This window comes from Bos taurus, chromosome 8, assembly GCF_002263795.3.
Source record: "Bos taurus isolate L1 Dominette 01449 registration number 42190680 breed Hereford chromosome 8, ARS-UCD2.0, whole genome shotgun sequence".
Classification (NCBI taxonomy): Eukaryota; Metazoa; Chordata; class Mammalia; order Artiodactyla; family Bovidae; genus Bos; species Bos taurus.
Window position 1 is genome coordinate 103,487,712 of NC_037335.1, and position 19,245 is coordinate 103,506,956.

Consider the following 19,245-nt stretch of genomic DNA (forward strand, 5'->3'; position numbering starts at 1 on the left):
GGGCATCTAGCTGACTTAGAGTCACAGGCTGGTTCCTCCACCTACTATCAGGGCTGCCACAGGCTATTTCCTTATATGTCAAATGAGGAAAATAGCTTTCACGATGATTGCTGCTGCTGTTGATGCTATTATTATTGTTATAGATCTCATAGCTTTCTTGCAGAGAGACTTTGATTCCCCAAGTAAAGAGGGTGCTGTGTGATTCAGGCCAAGCCATCAACACCTCTGGGCCTCCGCTCTGTTCCTAGAGCTGTCCCTTTCCAGGAAGGTTTATGCTCAGGTAGAAACAGAGGTCGGGGCTCAGCAGCCGTTTCTGGAGGACACAGAGGCCTGCCATCAGCTCAGCCTCTGTCCCAAGTCTCAGGACCTGGGGTGCCCTGCATCTCCATTTATCTCCATCTCTACCAAGTCCTGTATGAATCAGGGGTGTTAAGTCCAACAGGTAGTCTGACAATATCTACCTGAGACTGAGGCCCAGAGAAAGGAAGGGGCTTCCCTGGGGTCACACAGCAAGCCAGCAGCAACACCAGGACTTGCACCCACATCCTCTAATCAAACCTCATCTTGAACCCATGAACATTCTCAGCCTGATATAAGCTGCCTATACTAAGCAGGGCCCTGAATCCAGATTGCCCAGGCCAGCCGTTGCTTTGCGCCCCTGCCCCTCGGGAGCCTGCAGCCCCCTTTGGCAAAATCAGATCTTCTGAGAACTTAACTGTATGCCAGGTGCCGAGCTGCCCATGTGCATTACTTCCTGCCTTGAGGGAGCGATTTCTTATTCCCATTTCAGAGATGGTATAACTGAGGCTCAGCCAGGAGCTGTCACTTTCCCCTAGACACAGCATTTCCTAAGCAGCACTGTGCCTGGTGCCGGACCCCTGGGAGTTCTGGGCGGAGGCCTGAGACACCAGGAGCAAAGACTCGCAGCCGCGTGGTCTCCTGGCCCAGGTTGAGTTCATCCGTGAGCACTGTTTAAGGCTGCGACGTGGAGTTGAAACATGGGGAGTCCCAGGTAGCTGATAAGAGAAATGATAACTTTTTATGGTTCCATTATTAACTGAAAATATCCTTGTCCAGTATTTAAATGATTTCTCACTTTTCTCTTCCCTCATACCCCCTCCCCTGAGATGCCTCCCTGGCCCCTTTTGTGGCTGGTCTCCACACTCCCAGACTAGGGTGGGCCAGCCTCCTTCACAGCCTCCTCCTCCTTGTCTTCCCAACACCCAACACAGCCTTTCTGGCCCCTATAGAACGAACACTACACTGTTCTCCATGGGGGACCCCAGGGCACCCTCATCTGTGTTCCTATGGGAGGCCCGTAGAACCCTGCAGGGAGTACCAGCTGCTTATATGCTAAGGGACCTTAAACAAATTCCCTCCCTTGCAGGGCCTCAGTGTTCCCATCTGTGCAGTGAGGGGGAGGGAGAGAGTCTGCCTGCCCCAGGGGCCTCCCAGTTCTCAAGAGACCGGACATCCTGTCTCAAGGGTCAGATTTGAGCCCAAGGCTCCAGCCACAGCTGCCCTGTGCCTGCCCCTCCTCACGTGAGCTGGGCCAGAGTAGCTGCTCATCTGGCTGGAGAAGGGGCAGCTCCATAGCTCTGACCATGTGGAGACCCTTCCCCAGGTGTCCTCTGTCAGGTTCCCCTGAGGACCGTGGTCCACAGGCTGCTTCAACCCCACGTGTGCTCTGGGAAGAGCAGGGGACGGAGTCTGAAGACCTGACTGCCGGGCCGTGGCCACATGTCTCTTGGCTCTGCCCTCTGTTTCCAAATCTGTGAAATGGGTTGGCTGGCTGATTCCACCCCCCCACCCACCCCCACCCCAGCTCCTCCCCCTCCAAGGTTTCTTTAAACAGGGTTTCAATTTACCACCAGGCCCACTCCAGAACGGTAGGGCCTCTGACTGCATCCACCTACGCCAAGGCCTCTGCAGAGCCGTGTTAGCAGACACATTGCTCTGGCTGACCCACCTGCGGGTGGGGAGTGTGTGGGAGGCAGGGAGGCAGAGGGAACCCCCGCTTGTGCAGGGAAGAACGCAAGGCTCTGGGCAGCCCCGCCTCCTGGTTCCCAGCCCAAGGGAGACCCCTGCTGTCCACTGTGCCAGCCCCTTTTTCCTATTCCAGGGACCCCGAGGACCAGACGGACCAGCTGGGGAGCAGGGGTCCAAGGGCCTGAAGGTACTGACCCCCACCCCCTTCCTCTCGTCTCCTGACCCAGGGTGGTGGGTCAGGAATCCAGACTCGCCGCCTCCTCTGTAACAGGCCCCTCGGGGACAGCAGGGCGTCCCTGAGAGGCTGCAGGGCATGCTCCTGAGAGCTCATCTGGCCACACTTCCTGGGGTTGGCATGCCCCCAGCGTGGGGACAAGGAAGGGAGAATGAGCTATTAGACTGAGAGAGACAGAGAGCACATGAGTGAGAGAGACAGAGGAGACAAGAATGAGAGAGAGGGAGGCGGAATCAGGCCTGGCCCCTGACTCCCCAAGCCCTTCCAGGATCCCTGATTGCTGAGACGGCTTCCGCCCTCATCGGGATGCAGGGGTCCGTTGTTCTCGACCCACAGCTCCTGGCCAATAGCCATCCACTCCCCCTAGTTTGCCCGCCTGCACACTGGGGAGGGGGGGTGTATGTGGTGACCCCCGGGGCTCCTATCTCCCATGGAAGCAAGAGTCCCTTCTCAGGGAAGAGTCCTCCCCAGCACCCACTGCGCCCCTCATGCTTGGCTTCCTGCAGGGCCCGCCAGGACCACAGGGCAGACTGGGCCAGCCCGGGCAGCAGGTATGTGAGGCCGAAGCTGCCAGCCCCTCTCCCTGCTCCCTGTTCTGTGATAAGTGCTCCTAACAGCCCGCGTGTGCTTCCAGGGCGTGGCTGGCGAGCGAGGGCACTTGGGCACACGAGGCTTTCCTGTAAGTAGCGCCGCCGGTTTGTGAAAGTCTCTCTGTGGGACTTGGCGGGGAGGAAATAGCCCCGTTAGCCACCTTTCTCATCCTGCTGTGGAAATCCTGAAGGTTCTAGCTGCCCACTCCCATGTGTCACATGGCAGGACCCTCATTCCATACGACAGCTTGACTGAGACCCAGGGGCCAGGCAGGGCGGGGAAGGCCAGGGAGGGACTGAGGTCAGCTTGCTTTGTCCCTGCAGGGCCTCCGGGGTCCTTCCGGTCCCCCAGGCGCCAAGGGCCTCCCAGGAGAACCGGTAAGTGCCCATTCCCTTGCTCTTTGCATCTTTGCCCCTGGCAAGCTGGTCTCAGCTGCGTCCTCACCTGCTGGGTGGTGGGGGTGGGGGGTGTTGTCCTGTGATGAGACCAGGAGAGGGGTTAGAGAGGGGCAGTGTGGGGCTCTACCACCCCCATGGATAGGCCTCGGGTCCGGGAGAGAACACTGGCTGGGGAAGTTCGGGGCTCTGGATTGGGCCTACCTGCCTTGCCTTCCAGCCTCAGTTTTCTTGCCAGTAAGATGGGCATAATGGTTCCTCTCTTGTCATCCTGTGGTGAGGATGAAATAAGGAAGCGTGTAGAGAGTGCTTCAGTTCAGTTCAGTCGCTCAGTCGTGTCCGGCTCTGCGACCCCATGAAGTGCAGCACGCCAGGCCCAGTGCTTAGCACAGCGCAAAGTGCAGGGAGCCGCATCCTTCAGGTCTGCAAAGGAGAGAGGGCAGTGTGCAGATAAACCCACACGCTGTCGGGGCCCTGCAGAGTCCAGCATGGCTGGTGTGGTCAGAGCTGGATCTTGGGGAAGGCGGGACACGGTCACAGGGGCCAGTCACCCAGAGCCATGGATGGAGTTAGTTCTTTGTCCCAGAGGCAACAGGAAGCTGTTGAGGGGATGGAAACAGAGGGGACCTTTTAGGAGATCTCCCTGGAAGGGTGGGTTTTCACAGAGTCGGACACAACTGATGCGACTTAGCAGCAGCAGCATACGCTGTGTTGAGGAGCCCCATGAAGAGGCTGTGGCTGTACTGATGGTGATGAAGACAGCACCGTCTTGGGGCTTGGGAGGAGCGATCTGAGGGACAGGGGGAGGACTGGAGATCAAGCAGCCCACATCTAGAAGCTCGGGCAGATGTCCTTTGGAACAGTGGGTGGGCGAAACTGCGTTCCAGGCCGAGGGCACAGAGTGAGTGAGGCTCGGGAGCCAGCCGGAGGCTTCTGAGCAGGGGAGGCCGCCCTGAGTCTTCAGAGATGCCTAGGAGAGGGTGCTGGTGGACGGGCGGGGGGTGATGCTGGATGCAGGTGAGGAGGGAGCTCAGGACCAGGGTCCTCAGTGAGGCGGGGGTGGGGGTGAGACCTGCAGAGTCCCAGGCTCCAGGGTCCTCGCCCTCACCTGTCCCTCCAGACTGCACTACCAAGCCTCGGACCCCAAAGAGGGCCCAGGCTGGCTTCTCCCGACTGTCTGTGTGTCTGTCTATCTTCCAGGGCCCTCAGGGACCCCAGGGGCCAATTGGCCCTCCCGGAGAGATGGGACCCAAGGTGAGTGCCGAAGGCCCTTGTTCACCCCGTGGTCTTGCTGGGGAGGAAGCAGCCCTTCCCAGCCCTTCTCCTCGGGGCTCCCTGTCCCGTGTCCTGCAGGCACTGGTGGGGAGATGGCCTGGCAGAGAAGGTAGATCTACCATGATGCCAGAGGGGGTGGGGTTGGTCTTCCCAGCCCAGGGGCAGCGGGTGGGATGTAGGCATGCCAGGACCCTCATGGGGGGTTGGCAGTGCCTCTTTTTCGGCACGCTTTTTGGCAATATCCCCCATCCTGACCCTGCTGGGACTTCATCCTGACACGGAGGTTTGACTACTGAACCAGTCCTCCTAAGGTCTTGCAGCAAGGAGCTTGAAAGTGGTCTCAGGCACCCCTGCCTTCTCCAGGGGAGAAAACTGAGCCCTAGGGTTTATGCAGGGGCTGTGGCCATGCTAGTGATGATAACTTGGGGATCTCTCCCACCCTTGTCATCCTGGCCTGGCTGCAGAGAGAAGAAGGACTGGAATCCCTCAGCCCTGAATGTAGCATCTGTTGGCTCCCTCCCCTGTTGTTATGTGAATCATGAAATTTTCCTCTCCTCGCTTGCCAAGGGCTCCTACCGTGGTCAACCACACTCATGGGGAGGGCGAAGGCTCCAGCAGCCTCTGGGTAGCCCCAAGGCTCCGCAGTCTGAGCCCAACCACCACCCCCCTCGCCTAGTCCCAGTTCTAAGCTCCCAAAGGCTGCAGCCTGCTCCCAGCTCTGGGTCTCTCGGGGTGTGTGACCTCGGGCATGTCCCTTGCCCTCTCTGAGCCTGCCTCAGTTATCTCCTCCCTTGGCAACCAGGGAAACCAGGGACCAGCCCTTGCTCTAGGATGGACCCATGGCATTTTTTTTTTTTTTTTGCAGGGACCACCAGGTGCATTGGGAGAACTGGGCCTTCCTGGGGAAGCTGGCATGAAGGTAAGAAGGGGATGAAAGAAGAGAAAAATAACTTGCTGAAACCAACTCCCAGCTGGCGGCCACGTCCTCTCCGTGGAAGAGAAATGAGCCTTTCTTGTGCCCTGGATAATGGGTTCTCTGTGCTCCTGGCTGGGGAGTAGGGCTTGGCCATGGCCACAGCAGATGGCCCAGCCGGCCTGGAGCCCCCTTCGCTGCCCCCCCACCGTCTGGCAGTGTTTTCTCTGGCACCTGCCCCATGCCGGGGCGGCCGGACCTCCTGGTCTCCTGAGATAGCATCTGCGTTTCAACGCTAGTGCCCCTCATTACCTGCAGGGAAACAGGAGCCTATTGATCCCTGGGCTCTGGGGAGACCCCGTCCCCGCTCTGCTGTTGGAAGAGGACCCGCTCCCTGTGCAGGACTTGGAGGCCTGGAACCTTCAGTCTTGACTTAGTTTCAGAATCTTTTGCTGGAATAATGCAAGAAACTACCCCATGTATAAAACAGAAATGGGACAGTTCTGGTTGGGGCCGGGCTGGGGACTCAGAGCTCCGCCTCCTCCTTGTGCCTGCAGACACCGGTAGAGAGAGAGTGTGGCTTGGAAACCTCCAGATGAGAGAGACCCTTCTGGGGGTCTTTTGGAGGATGTGGGGGACGTTTAGGGCTTCCCAGGTGAGTCACTGGTGAAGAATCCGCCTGCCAGTAGACACAGGAAACGCGGGTTTGATCCCCGGGTTGGAAAGATCCCCTGGAGGAGGAAATGGCAACCCACTCCAGTATTCCTGCCTGGAGAATCCCACGGACAGAGGAGCCTGGCAGGCTGTAGTCCATGGGATTGTAAAGAGGCAGATATGACTGAGTGACTCAGCACACATGCATGTACAAGGGACATTTACTCTGATTCATTTAGGGCCTCTTCCTCATTTGGGTTTCTCTCCAGGGCTCTCAAGGGGTGGGTAAAGGTGATCAGCCTCAGAGTTGCCATCTCTGTATTTGATACTCCCTGGAGCCAAACTAACTGCTTGGGTTTGGATCCTAAAGCTGTCACTTAGTAGCTTCATGAGCTCGGACTGGTTACTTAACCAACAGTCGCTCAGTCTCCTCATTTGTAAAAGCAGACCCCTTCCCTGGCAGGGCTGTTCTGACAACTAGCTGTGTGAAATAAAAAAGCACTGAAACAGGGCTGTACGTGTGAGCTAAGCTGTGATGGTGGTGTTAGTGGTGGTCCTGAACATGCCCAGGGCTTACTGGGAACAGGGGCTGTGGTTGGCATTTCACAGTTTCTCTCTAGTCCTGGAGAAGACTTGGGCCCACCCCTGCTTCCCCCACATCAGAACTGATGAGAACAAGAAGGTGGGGTGAGAGCTGGGCTGGTCCTATCCTCCTGCCCATGGACTTGTGTTTGGCTTCTCCTAGGGTGACCTTGGGCCTCTGGGCATCCCTGGGGAGCAGGGCCTCATTGGGCAGCGGGTAAGTCAAAGCAAATTGATTCTCCCTGGAAAGTCCCCTTCCCTATCCCCCATGGTATTTGGTGGAGGGAGGGCCTTTACTCAGCTTCCTTGAGCCTCAGTTTCCTCAGCTGTACAAACAGACCACGAATTTCTGCAGCCTCATCCAGCCTGCCTCTTGGCAGGCCAGCATTTCTGCAATGCAGAGGTGCTCTGCAGAGAAAAGCATTCTGTGGTCAAAATGTTTGAGATTCTGCATGCTCGGTGTTCCCTCTTACAGGTTAGCGGGAGCATTTTCAAGGCTCTGAGAAGGACTGCAACCAAGAAATTGGGGGTTCTTTTTGTGGGGATCCAGAATCTCCAAATTTATTTGACCTCCAAGTGTTTTTATTGACAAACACCTGTTATCACCCTGTTCCATGGAAAGTTACGTGGAAGGTTATCTTTCCTTTTACCAAAATAAACCCACAGAGCTTGGCTTCCTTTGAGAAGGTTTGGGACATCTCTGCACCCATCTGTCTATGTCCTGTGCTTGAATTATAAGGTCCCTGCCTAAAAGTGGACTCTGGGTGCTGTGAGGTATACAGAGAAAGCATCCTTTAGCACCTTACGGATGGGGAAGGTGGGGCCCAGGAGTGAGAGAGAGTTAGTGTGGAGGGCTTGGTTAGTGCAGGCACCAAGCACCCAATCCAGTTTCTCATTTGTGCCTTTTTCCAATGCCTCCTACTACTCCCTGCCTAAAGTTAAGAGGCTCCACAAACTGAGCTAAGATGTAAAACGAGGGAAGAAGGCCTTGAAAATTGAGCAGTATAGTTTCTTGGAGTACTGTGTTAAGCAGGATCCTGAGGCTCCATCTGGGGTCACTAGGAAAGAGCATGACGTGCACTCACTTGATGCCCACTGTGTGCCAGGCACTTCACAGCAGTGAGTAACAGAAGGCCCTGTCCTCATGAAGCCTCATTCTAGTAGATCGATTAATGATGTCTGCCATGGACGCAAGAGGAATGGCTAGTAGTTTGACTAGTGATGCCTGCCATGGACACAGCAAGGATGGAATCTATACCCTTGTCCCGTCTATACCATCCCTGTATTTGATGACTTCTGAGGCCCCTTTCAGCTCAGATGCTGAACAGCTATGAACAAGCAGAGGGAGACACAGACAGTTTGACAGCCCGTTAGAGACCGGAGACATCCAGAGGCATCTCTGGAGCCAGAAAGGCGAGCAGGGAACCTGGCTGAAGGTCAGATGGGGATTCAGGGGCTTGGTATCATTCCTAAACTTGCTGGCAAGAAAGTCTGAGAAATGGCCTCACTTTCCTCATCTGAGAAATGGGATTCCACCAAGGTGTTTTATGAAGGCTCACTCCAAATTCCCAGAAGAATATATCTAACAGCCAACATCTGTGGGATGCTTATACTGGCTCTCGTAGGAACCCTTAAAGAAAGTGTATCAGCCCATTTTCAGATGAGGAAACAGACACCCATGGGGGCTAAGAAGGTTGTTTGTGGCCAGACCACCATGAATGGGAAGCCCAGTGGGGGCACTGAGGTCTGACATCAAAGCCTGTTCAACCAGTAGGCTTCACTACCTCCCCAGTCCAGCCAGCCCACCTGGACACAGGACCAGTACTTTCTATCTTGGGTAGCCCCTGCCCCACCCCAGCCTGCACACAGAACAGGCTGTGGCTTGGGGGTCTGCTCCACTGCTTATTTGTTGCCAGACATTCTGGGGCACTACTAGAGGAGATCAGGGCTGGGGTCTTGCTCTAGTGTGGGGGAGGAAATAAAATCACACTGGAACCCCCTCCCCAATAATGTCTCCTCATCTTTCCTACTACCCTTTCCAGGGAGAGCCAGGCCTCGAGGGTGACAGTGGCCCTGCAGGGCCTGACGGGCTGAAGGTAAGTGTCCTTCTGGTGCAGAGTCTGGGGGAGAGGGAATATTCTGGAACTGCCTCTGCCTCTGGCCCCACTGCCATCCCATCCAATACCCAGGTATTCCCCCAGAAGCACTGTGTTCTCATAAACTCCGAGATCAGTCCTCCAGCTTCTAGGGAGCGCAGGCTGTGTAGGGGTAAGCCCTGCTCGGCGCCCGCTCCCTACCCTGCTCACGGACTGGGGACTAACCCCACCTTCTACTCCTCACTGCCGCCTTTCTCCTCAAAACTGCAGCTTCTCTTGGCTCAAGGTGGTACCAGGCCAGAAGCTTTAATATCTATTATCTTCCAGACATCTTAAAAGATCAGAAGAGTAATCACCACCCGTGACTCACAGCCACTATTTCTGGAGGAATAGGCACAGACTATCAGGGAATACACTAAGCCCTTTGTATGTATCACTTAGATCAGTGCTATGGGGTAAGTCCTGTCTTTGGATGAGGAAACTGAGACTCAGGTTAAGCAACTTGTCCAAGGACACACGCTAGTAAGTGGCACAGGCAAGACCTGAGAGTCGGCTACCTCTCTGCACCATGCCCTGTTCTAAAGGTGAAGAGACTGGGGCTCAGGCTGAGGTGTGTGCATCCAGAGTCTATGCCTATGAGTGAAAATCCAAAATCCAAACCCAGGGCTCGTTGGCACCAAAGCATGTGGGCCCATCTCAGCCCTGCTGGTGAGATTCATGTGTCAGCCACAGATGCTGTGGCCTTAAGAAGGTGCTAGGGCTCCCCCAAACCCCAGGGCAGGTGGGCATCGCTCTCTGTCTTTGCAGCCCCCACCCCTCACCTAGCCCTAAACTGTTGTTAGGTGGGTTTTCCCAGGGCTGACCTGTCCCAGCCCAGGCTTCCAAGTGTCACATCCCAGGATTCCCTCGGTCACCACTGATTCTCCTATGACCTCAGATACACACCCCCTTCTCTGGGCCTGCGTTGCCCTGTCCCCAGGATGCCTAGGTGACAGGCCCCGGCTGGCTCCCCAGCTGCCTGCCTTTTGCTCGCAAGGTTGAGAGCGCCCCCTGTCTGCCGTCCATCTGCCTTCTTTCACCTCCAACCCTGCTGCATCCTAGGGTCTGGCTCCGGAGACCCAGAGCAGCTGATGGCCTCCCCACACTCTTTGACAAGTGCCTGCATGAATCGCGATGATGCTGATGAACATTCTGGCTAAAATGCTTTGTACACTCATACACTTGCGTCACCTGCCTTCAGAGCTTTAGATGAATTAAGCTATTTAACTCTCCCAGCAACCCTCCGAGCTGGATTCATTACCGCCTCCATTTGACAGATGAGGAAAGCAAGGAATGGTGTGTGGGGGCCTCCCTCACCTCTGGGCAGCCGCCTCACGTCTCCTTGGAATCTTTGCTGAGGTGGGGTGGGAGGGGGTCGTCCAGGCTTGGGCACCTCACAGTCACTCCTGCTCACTTGTGGTGGCTCCTGGGCCCTACTTCTTCCTCTTCCACTCCCTCCAAAGCCAATTCTACGTAGGGCTGGAATAGTTGTGCAGATGTGTGGTGTCTGGGCTTCCCTGGCGGCTCATATGGGAAAGAATCTGCCTGCAATGCAGAAGACCCTTGTTCAGTCTCTGGGTCAGGAAGATCCCCTGGAGGGCATGGCAACCAACTCCAGTATTCTTGCCTGGAGAATCCCATGGACAGAGGAGCCTGATGGGCTACAGTCCACGGGGTTGCAAAGAGTCAGACACGACTGAAGCAACTTAGCACACACGCAGTGTCTTCCTGGGCTTTGCATGAATCCAGGAGAGAATCTATTTCCTTTACGGCGTTTGTCCGAGCATCACCTTCATGGCGAAAACAGCCTCTCAGACGTGCACAGCACTTTATCATTTATGCTGATTATCTCTTTTGAGTTTGCTGATGGTGGCAACCATGACAGGGATTCCTACTAATAGCTCACGTTTATGCAGCGCTTGGGCACTAGATGCTATGCTAAGCTATTTACATGGATTATCTCCTTTACTCCCCACAGTAACCCTTTGGTGCTTATTTTGCAAATGAGGAAACTTGCCCAAGTCAACAGCTGTTGAGATCTGAATCCACTAGCGGGGGAGGAGGTATTGTCCCCTGAGCAGAGAACCCTGGAGTGAGAAGAACCAGAACCCAGGGTCTTACCTGTGCTCTGCCGTGAGCTCACGTGTGGCGTTAGGAAGTCTCTACCTGTCTCTAGGCCTCATTTTCCCCATCTGTAAATATCGAGGATTGAGCTGGGCAACTTGTAAAGGTTCTTCTGAGCCCTGACAGATGTCCTGGATTCTGGGACCCTAGTCCTTTACTCCCGGAGCCTTATCTGCATGGGATCCACCACTGGGTGTGTGGGAACCCAGGCTCTGGGGGTCTGGGTAGGTCTTGGAGCCAGTGCCCCTGCAGGGCCCAGGCTAGGGCCCCTCCCAGAAAGCCAGCCCAGCCACCTGGAACAGGCTCTCTGCCTCTGAGGGCGAGGAGAGCAGGTGGCCAGGATAACAGGCCAGAAGGGGAATCCTGGAGCCAAGAGCATCCACAGGAGGATTGTCAGGGCCAGCCTTGTCTCCATGCCAGGCTGGGCTTGGAATCTGAGCATCTCAGTGGGAAGGGACCTCAGAGACCCACCTGCTCAACCCTCTCTTGGTGCCCAGATCTGTTCTGCACTGGCCCACACCCCAGCTTGGCTCTTGCCTCCCTCAGCTGTGTCATCTCTGGATCGCCCCCTACCACCACTCATTGGGGCATCCTCTCAGACCAGAGCTAGAAACTTCCCCAGCCATCCTGGGCCCCAGCTGCCTACACCCAGAGCCCAGGGCCCTGGCGCAACCAGCCTGCAGACTGCTCTCAGCGTTCCGGTTCCCAAGTTCCTGCTGCTTGCCCTGGTGCACCCTGCTCTTTCTGCTGGACCCACACCAGTCTATCAGTGTCCCTCGTAAAGTGTGGTGCCAGAAAACAAACCCGGCAAAGATGCTCCTGCCTCTCCAATCCTGCTCCTCCACCCACCCCTTCCTCCCCACCGTGGCTTCATACCCTTTCCCCGGGGGCTTCTCTGTCCAGTCACAGCTCAGCCACCTGCAGACCGGCCACAGGCCCCTGCTGCCCTGCCCCTCCCCACGTCTGCCTGTACTGAAGCCCTTGCACCTGCTCTGCTCACGGGGCCCAAGGGCAAGGGCCCCATCGTGGCACAGCCCGGCCTGCTAGAACACGGCCTGAAATGACAAGTGCCGTGTAAGCATTCGCTGCCACCCACCCGACAGAGGAAATGTACTGCAGCCAGTGAGAACGAGAGCTGCGCAGAGCAGACAGCAAAGGGAGCGCTTACTCTCAGTAAATGGAATAAGACATTCAAAAAAACAATAGATGGAAACATGCAGTCCAGTTGGATTAAGCCTTTAAAGCTAGATTTGCTAATTTCACTGCTTTGGGACAGTTGTTTTAGCGCTCTGCACCTGGTATGTAGCCATCGAAACTGTTACTTGTTACTTATTGTAAATGGTTTTGTGTAAACAAGGGTTGAAAACGCAACTCAGAAACATGGGAAGAGTTTGTTCCGAGAGACTGAATCGGCTGAATTTTTTCCTTTATAAAAATTTCCTTAAGCTTTTTAAGGCTCTTGTTCTCCCAGTGTGTCTACAGGGCTGGAGAGAAAGCATCTCAGCCTTCCAGCCTGACCCTCTCCTGTAAACTGCACGGGGTGGGCGTGGTCGAGGTCTTCTCTTCCCTCTGATTGGCCCACTCCTTGGCCTAGGCAGGGCCCCTGGACGATGTCATGTACAACAGATGTGTTGTCTGTGCCAGGCTGACCCTTTTGGCTGAGCCATCAGGGGAATCCAGGGTCTGGTCGGCTCTGGACATCCCAATGGAGCCCTGAGGTTTGGCGTCTCTGATGGACTTGGTGACTAATTTATTCTTTCTCTGTCTTCCTTCCTCATGTCTTTCCACCCCAGGGGGACAGGGGTGACCCCGGGCCTGACGGTGAACGTGGCGAGAAGGGCCAAGAGGGACTGAAGGGCGAGGACGGGCCCCCCGGCCCCCCTGGCATCACTGGCATCCGGGTGAGTGTGCACAGCTGTGTGCTAGCATTTGTGGCTCCCGGGTCAGAATAATACACTCGTGCCTTCCGGCGGTTGGGTGGGAGGTCGTTGGACAGCAGCCACCAAAGGGTCTTGTGCGTCTATCCTTCCTTCACTGGAGCACTTTGCAGAGCACAAACCTGGCTGTGTCCCTCCGTACCTTCCTAGTGCCCACAGGAATAACGTCACTCTCCTTGGTCTGTCTGCTGTGCCCTACACAAACCTGGACCCTGCTGACTCATCCTGCTCAGCCCCCACATTCAGCCACACTGAAAGTAGCAGGAGAGGCATTGGTCCGGTTGCTGCGTGAGCCTTCACTTGCTCTTGCCCCTCTGGGTCACCCCTTGGTATGATGAAGGCTTTGGAAGAACGTGTGCTGAAATTGTTTTTGAGTTCCAGTGTTCCGGGAGCTCTTTCTTAGTGAACTTGTGAGCATCATGACTGTGGAATGGGCAGAAACACGTGGGGCAGAAATAGCCCTGACCCGGAGCCCGAAGGCCAGGTTCTGGCTCGAGCACCCACTGTCACTGTGACTTTAGGCGCATCGAACTGCCTCTCTCTGAGCCGCGGATTTTTCATCTAAAGAACTGATGAAACTTTGGATAGGAAAGCACTTTATAAAATGAACTAGAAATGTAGCAAATTATCTTTATGAGTATGGAGGAGGACGTGACTGAAGCTGGTGGTGGTGACGATGTAGTCATGATGCGGGGGATGGTGATGGTAGTGATGAAGACGTGACTGAAGCTGGTGGTGGGATGATGTAGTCATGATGGGGGGGTGGTGATGGTACTGATGAAGATGTGACTGAAGCTGGTGGTGGGATGATGTAGTCATGATGGGGGGGTGGTGATGGTACTGATGAAGATAGTGGTGATAGCAACAGTGAGGATGACGGTGGTGGGCGTGGCGGTGTGACGACGATGGGGATGGTGGTGATGCAGCGGTGAGGAGGGGTCAGCGTGGCTGTGGGTATGGGCTTGGTGATGCTGGTGGTAGAAGTGATGACGGTGTTGGTGTGTGATGATGGACGGGATGGTACTGATGTTAGTGAAGAGGATGGTGGTCATGGTGATGGTGACGGGGGGTCGATAATGGCGGTTGTGGTCGTGATAGTGATGATGGTCGTGGTGAGGATGGCGGGGCTGATGATGGTGGCGGGACTGATGTGCTGGTGATGGTGGTGGCCGAGGCAGGGGTGTGACGTGGCTCTGGGGATGGTGTCGGTGGTGGTGTTGCAGTGTTTCTGTCCATATTTTGCGGTCACTGCCAGCTCTCAGACGCTGGGACTGGAAGGAGGTTCGCTGGGGCCAGACTGTGTGTGTGTCGGGTGGCAGAGGTGATGAGAGGCCTGTATTTGAGTGTCTTTGGCATTGAGGCCGCAGAACAGAAATCTCCCACTCTGTGGCCTGGAAACAGTGGAGGATTTAAAAATAGAATTTTATGAGCCGTCGGGGCCTTTCCAGAAATATATCTATATGGATGGAGCCCAGCAAATGTCTTCATTCTGGCCCTGCAGTCCCAGCCCACTGGATGCTCTCGCCCTTACTCAGGGTTTCCCACACCACTGGGGTGCTCCCAGCTGGAGCTGGGCCTGTCGGAACAGGGGGCCAGCAGGCTGCCCTGTCCGGGGGGACTCCCGTCTCCCTGGCCCTGGACTGCATTCTTTGTCCCTGACTCACTCCTCCTGCTGATGAGGAATCAGCCATTGCAGTCACCTCAGCCCACTGGCAGATGCCACCAGCTCCTGTAATCATTGACTCACAATTGCCCAGACAGGACCGGCTTAGGAAAAGGGGTGTCCCAGAAAGTAAGAATCCGCATTTCGTTCTACCTAGCTGGGTGATCTGTGTCCGCAGGGTCTCCGTCTCCCCGAGACTGTTTCTTTAGCTCTAACGTGGGATAAACAGTCCCTTCCTCCCAGCCCTGTGGCCAGAATCGCCCAAAACATGATGCAGAGTTCAGATACAGTACCTGGCCCGTGACTGAGGCCATGCTGTATTTAATTACTGGAGGAGCAAAGGACCTTGAGATTGTCAAGCCCAGGGCTGTCAGCTCTGTGAGGCCAATACCACCTCTGCCCCGACTTGGCAAAGATGTGGATCACAGGAAACATGGGCATTGAGTGCAGAATCAGTTTGAGCCCAGGCAGTCTGCCTGGGAAGTGAGCGCTCTGCAAATCTGTGGATCTGCCTCAGTTTTCTCTCATTGCTCATCTTTTTCTCTCTTCCCCTCTTTACCTTTCAGGGTCCTGAAGGAAAACCAGGGAAGCAAGGCGAGAAGGGCCGGACGGGAGCCAAGGTAGGGACCCCTCCTCCTCCTTCCACCTGAATCGGGCCATTCCCCTGCCGCCTAGCTCCCGCCCTCCCCTCCCCTCTGCGGACACCTGGTGATACCCTGTCTCTCCCCCACTGCAGGGTGCCAAGGGCTACCAAGGACAGCTGGGTGAGATGGGCGTCCCTGGAGACCCCGGACCCCCTGGCACCCCAGGCCCTAAAGGGTCCCGGGGCAGCCTGGGACCAACGGTGAGAACTGTCTGGGTGGCTGGGGTGAGGGTCATGGAGCCGAGGGCAGAGAGGAAAGCATTGCCCATCTGACTTTGTGTCTGCCCTCCAGAAAGATCTTTGGAATTGTGGATCCCTTTGTGGACCTACAGAAGCTCTCGCCCCTCCCCCTGTAAAGTACATACAGCACAGAATTTCTTGCCATTTGAAGGGAGTCTGTGGATCTTCTGAAGCCCTTTATAACCCCTGATTATCAAGTCCTGCTGTCAGGGTGTAGGGAAGGGACCAGACCCTTGAGGGTATTTCTATTGGACAAGGACTTTTCCCATTGGAAATAGATTCACGCGGGGGCGGCAGGATGAAGCTACTGAAGATTCCTGGGTGACCCTAAGGGTGGTCCAGCCCATCGCTGGCCGGCCCTGAAGGAAGGGCCCCTTAAGGGTTTGATCACTGCAGCAGGAGGAAGACCCCAAGAGGAGCCGAGGGAAGGGGCAGACAAGGCTGGCACAGCATCTCTGAGCGGCCGATGTGCGCCGATAAACAGTTGTGCTTGTTCGCGGCATTTGCAAGATTCCGTGGTGTAAATGCTCCCACGGTAGCCGACTTCCAGCTACCAGCATGATGTCACTGAATGCAGACTTGGAGGGGATGTGTGAGAAAGCTCCATTAGCTGGTAGAGTCGGTCTGTATCCCCAGGGTTTCACATCCACGGGGGGTCCTGGAACTGTTCCCCTGCAGATACTGGCTACCCAGGGGTAACAGTGTTTCTGCCACACAGATTCAATCAACAAAAATATCCTCATGAGCATAGATAATAACAAAATGTAGTAAAATAATTAGGAAGGGATGAGTTTTGGATATTTATCATCTGTGTTTTTAATATAATTGATTTATCTGTAAGTTCATATAATTTAACTTTTCATCATGGTTTTATTTAATAATTGGCTCACAAAAGTGGGGAAAATTTAGCAACTGGCTCTCTAAACCACTGGAGCTGGAAGAGGGAATGGCTGGGGGAGGAGGAGTGCTCTGGAGAGCCGCTTGCTTTCCACCTCGGTCTCCGGACCAGGTTCTGAGCAGGGCGGACGTGCCAGGCTGCGGGGCTGAACTGGGCGGGAGCCTGTGGGAGAGACAGTGTCCGCGTTCCTTCTGTGAGAGTCACACTGGGTACCAACGGGGGTCTTCTCCCCTCACAGGGTGCTCCAGGACGGATGGGGGCCCAAGGAGAGCCGGGACTGGCTGGTTACGACGTAAGGAGCTCTGACCTCCCCGCTTTCTGGAACTCTGCCCCGCAGGCCTGGACTCAGGCCGCCTCGGCTGCTACCCCCACCTCCTCCCAGCCGAGGGCCACACAGATTCATAGTCTCCCTCGTGCCCAGGAACACCTGGGTCCGCAGACCAGCAGTGGGCCAGACAGGGCTGGGGTGAACAGAGAGCCCCCCTGAGTCCCTGGCCTCACTCAGTCCTTCTTCCCCGTGGTGGGTGCTGCACACACCTCGTGTCTGAACTTTGCAACTGCTCTCTGTGGAAGTGGTGGGTCGGAGCCCATTTTTGCATCCTAATTTGGCAACCCCCCCACCCCTTAGAGGCGGCCAAACCAAACACATGTTAGACATCTGGGAGGTGAGGCCTCAGAGAGGCATGCGGCTTGCTCAGAAAGGGAAACTGAGGCTCGGGGAGCCAAAAGAATGTGTGTGCAAGGCCCGATGGCTTCTGAAGCTTGATGGTGGGATCCAGTGTCTGAAAGAAAAGCAGCAAGGAGAGGAGGAGAGGCAGAGGGCAAAGGAGAGGGGAGCTGGAGAGTGGGTGCTGGGAGCCCAAGGTGGGAGTCTGTACCTTCAGGCCTCACCCCGGCCTGGGAAAGCCTGCTGAGGCAAGCATTTGCCTCCTGCCTCTGCCCAGGAGGACACACCTAGGGGCTCTGCTGAGAACTGCACCCAGGTCTGCTCCAAGACGCCTGAGCAGAGGCTTCAGCCACTCAAGCAAACACCCCTCAGAGGAGTGTCTGGGGCCAACATGGCATGTCCAGGTGGCCATTGCTCAGAGAGGCACAGAGCCTGCTCAGAGGCACACAGTGAGTTGGGACAGAGCCAGGACCTGATCGCACAGCCCAGAGTGTCTCCATCTTTGAGTTCTTGTCCTTCATCCTCTGCTTCTCCCGACTCCTCCCTCCCCCGTGCTCTCACCTCCTGCCGTCTTACCTCTTGCAGGGACACAAAGGCATCATGGGACCCCTCGGACCTCCTGGACCAAAGGGTGAAAAGGTGGGTGTCTGGTCCTGGGTGGCAACTGCTTTCTCATATCTGGGGCCACTGGGACCAAGTCCTGGGGCCACTGAGGCTGGGCTAGCGTGGGTTCATGGCAGGCTCACCCCTGTTCATACCCTGGCCAGCCCAGAGGCCAGTGTCACCCTGGCTGTGGCCTTCAGGCAGGAGTCATTAGACCTACATTTAGCACAGGTATCTTGGGTGTCATCTCGCCTGGCACCAGAGCAAAAATGGACACAGTTGCTGCCTTTCTGGGGCTTCCGGTTGAGCAGGGGAAATGGACATCAGTGATGTAAGGATGCCATCTGTCATTTGTGTGAGGATGGGGGAGCAAAGCCTCACTAGTGAATGAGATCACCTGGTGAGAGCCAGGGGAGGGCTTGGGATGGAAAGTGAGAAGCACCAGCATTTCAAGACCAGGAACTGCCCAGGCAGAGGGAAGGTGTGTCCAGGCCCCACCCCTTGGCTCCAGATTCAACAGAAGACAGGAAGTGGTAGAAGGAACCTCGCTGATGGCCACACCCCTCCCCACTGTGTAGGTGGGGATGTGGATCCCACAAGTCTGAGGGTCACATTCTGAGACAGCACCGAGCTGGCCCAGGACCCAAGTCTCTGGGTCCTACATTAGCGGAGTCCCTTCTTCCTTTCTTCCCTCTTCCCCTGATGGCTCAGCAGGAACAGGCTCCTATCAGGCGCCCCCCCACCCCACCCCACCGCCCACCACGGTCTCCTTGTTCCCGGCTCCCCAAGCCTCCTTTCTTTTGCCGAGTCAGCTCCCCACTAACTACATCCCGCTGTTGAGTGAATCACCCTGGCCTAGCTTGCCATCCAGCTGGCCCCTTCTTCCTGCTTGGAGAAGAACAGCTCTGCAACCAGAGTGGGCCGCAGGCTCTGACACATCCCACAGGAAGCCGCACAAGCCTCACACAGGACCCCGAGTCCCTCCTCGGCCCTCATGGTCTGCCAGGGCTGGTGCAGAAAGGGCTAACACGAAGCCTGAAACAAGAGGGTGCCTTCACTCTGGGCCGTCCACAGCCCCGGAGGCAGTCCCTGTGCCTGCGAGAGCTAGAGTCTGACCCAAATCTGCCCTGAGTCTGCTGGGGCCTTGGGAGGGGCCCCAGCATTCCCCAAGCCTTGACTGCCTCATCTGTGAAGTGGATGGGTACCTCGGGCACGTGAAGCTAAGCAGGACATCACATATGCGTCAGCCAGATGCACTTTCTGATTCTATACGGTGTTATTTTGTGTTCAGTCATTCATCTGCTAACCAACAGGTGTTTATGGATTTATAATGGTTATTATAATGATTTAATATTTAGTATGTTCTCATCTCTGAGCATGGCAACCCGCTCCAGTACTCTTGCCTGGAAAATCCCATGGACAGGGGAGCCTGGTAGGCTGTGGTCCATGGGGTCGCTAAGAGTTGGGCAAGACTGAGCGACTTCACTTTCACTTTTCACTTTCATGCATTGGAGAAGGAAATGGCAAACCACTCCAGTATTTTTGCCTGGAGAACCCAGGGACAGAGGAGCCTAGTGGACTGCCATCTATAGGGTCGCACAGAGTCAGACACGACTGAAGCAACTTAGCAGTAGCATCTCTGAGCTAGGGGCTGTGGAATGATGCCCTAAAGAGCTAGCCGACTCATTGGAAAAAAAAAAA

At 55.7% G+C, this 19,245-nt stretch overlaps 1 protein-coding gene across 3 annotated transcripts in view; it reads left to right on the forward strand.

The window, feature by feature from the left end:
• COL27A1 (collagen type XXVII alpha 1 chain) overlaps positions 1-19,245 on the forward strand; it is a 153,262-nt gene that overhangs the window by 103,931 nt on the left and 30,086 nt on the right. For all 3 annotated transcript variants that reach the window (XM_059889056.1, NM_001206680.1, XM_059889057.1), the window contains 13 exon segments: positions 2,123-2,176; positions 2,731-2,775; positions 2,859-2,903; positions 3,139-3,192; positions 4,411-4,464; positions 5,351-5,404; positions 6,798-6,851; positions 8,677-8,730; positions 12,687-12,794; positions 15,060-15,113; positions 15,230-15,337; positions 16,513-16,566; positions 17,527-17,580. In XM_059889056.1, the coding sequence (XP_059745039.1) occupies positions 2,123-2,176; positions 2,731-2,775; positions 2,859-2,903; positions 3,139-3,192; positions 4,411-4,464; positions 5,351-5,404; positions 6,798-6,851; positions 8,677-8,730; positions 12,687-12,794; positions 15,060-15,113; positions 15,230-15,337; positions 16,513-16,566; positions 17,527-17,580 (792 nt within the window).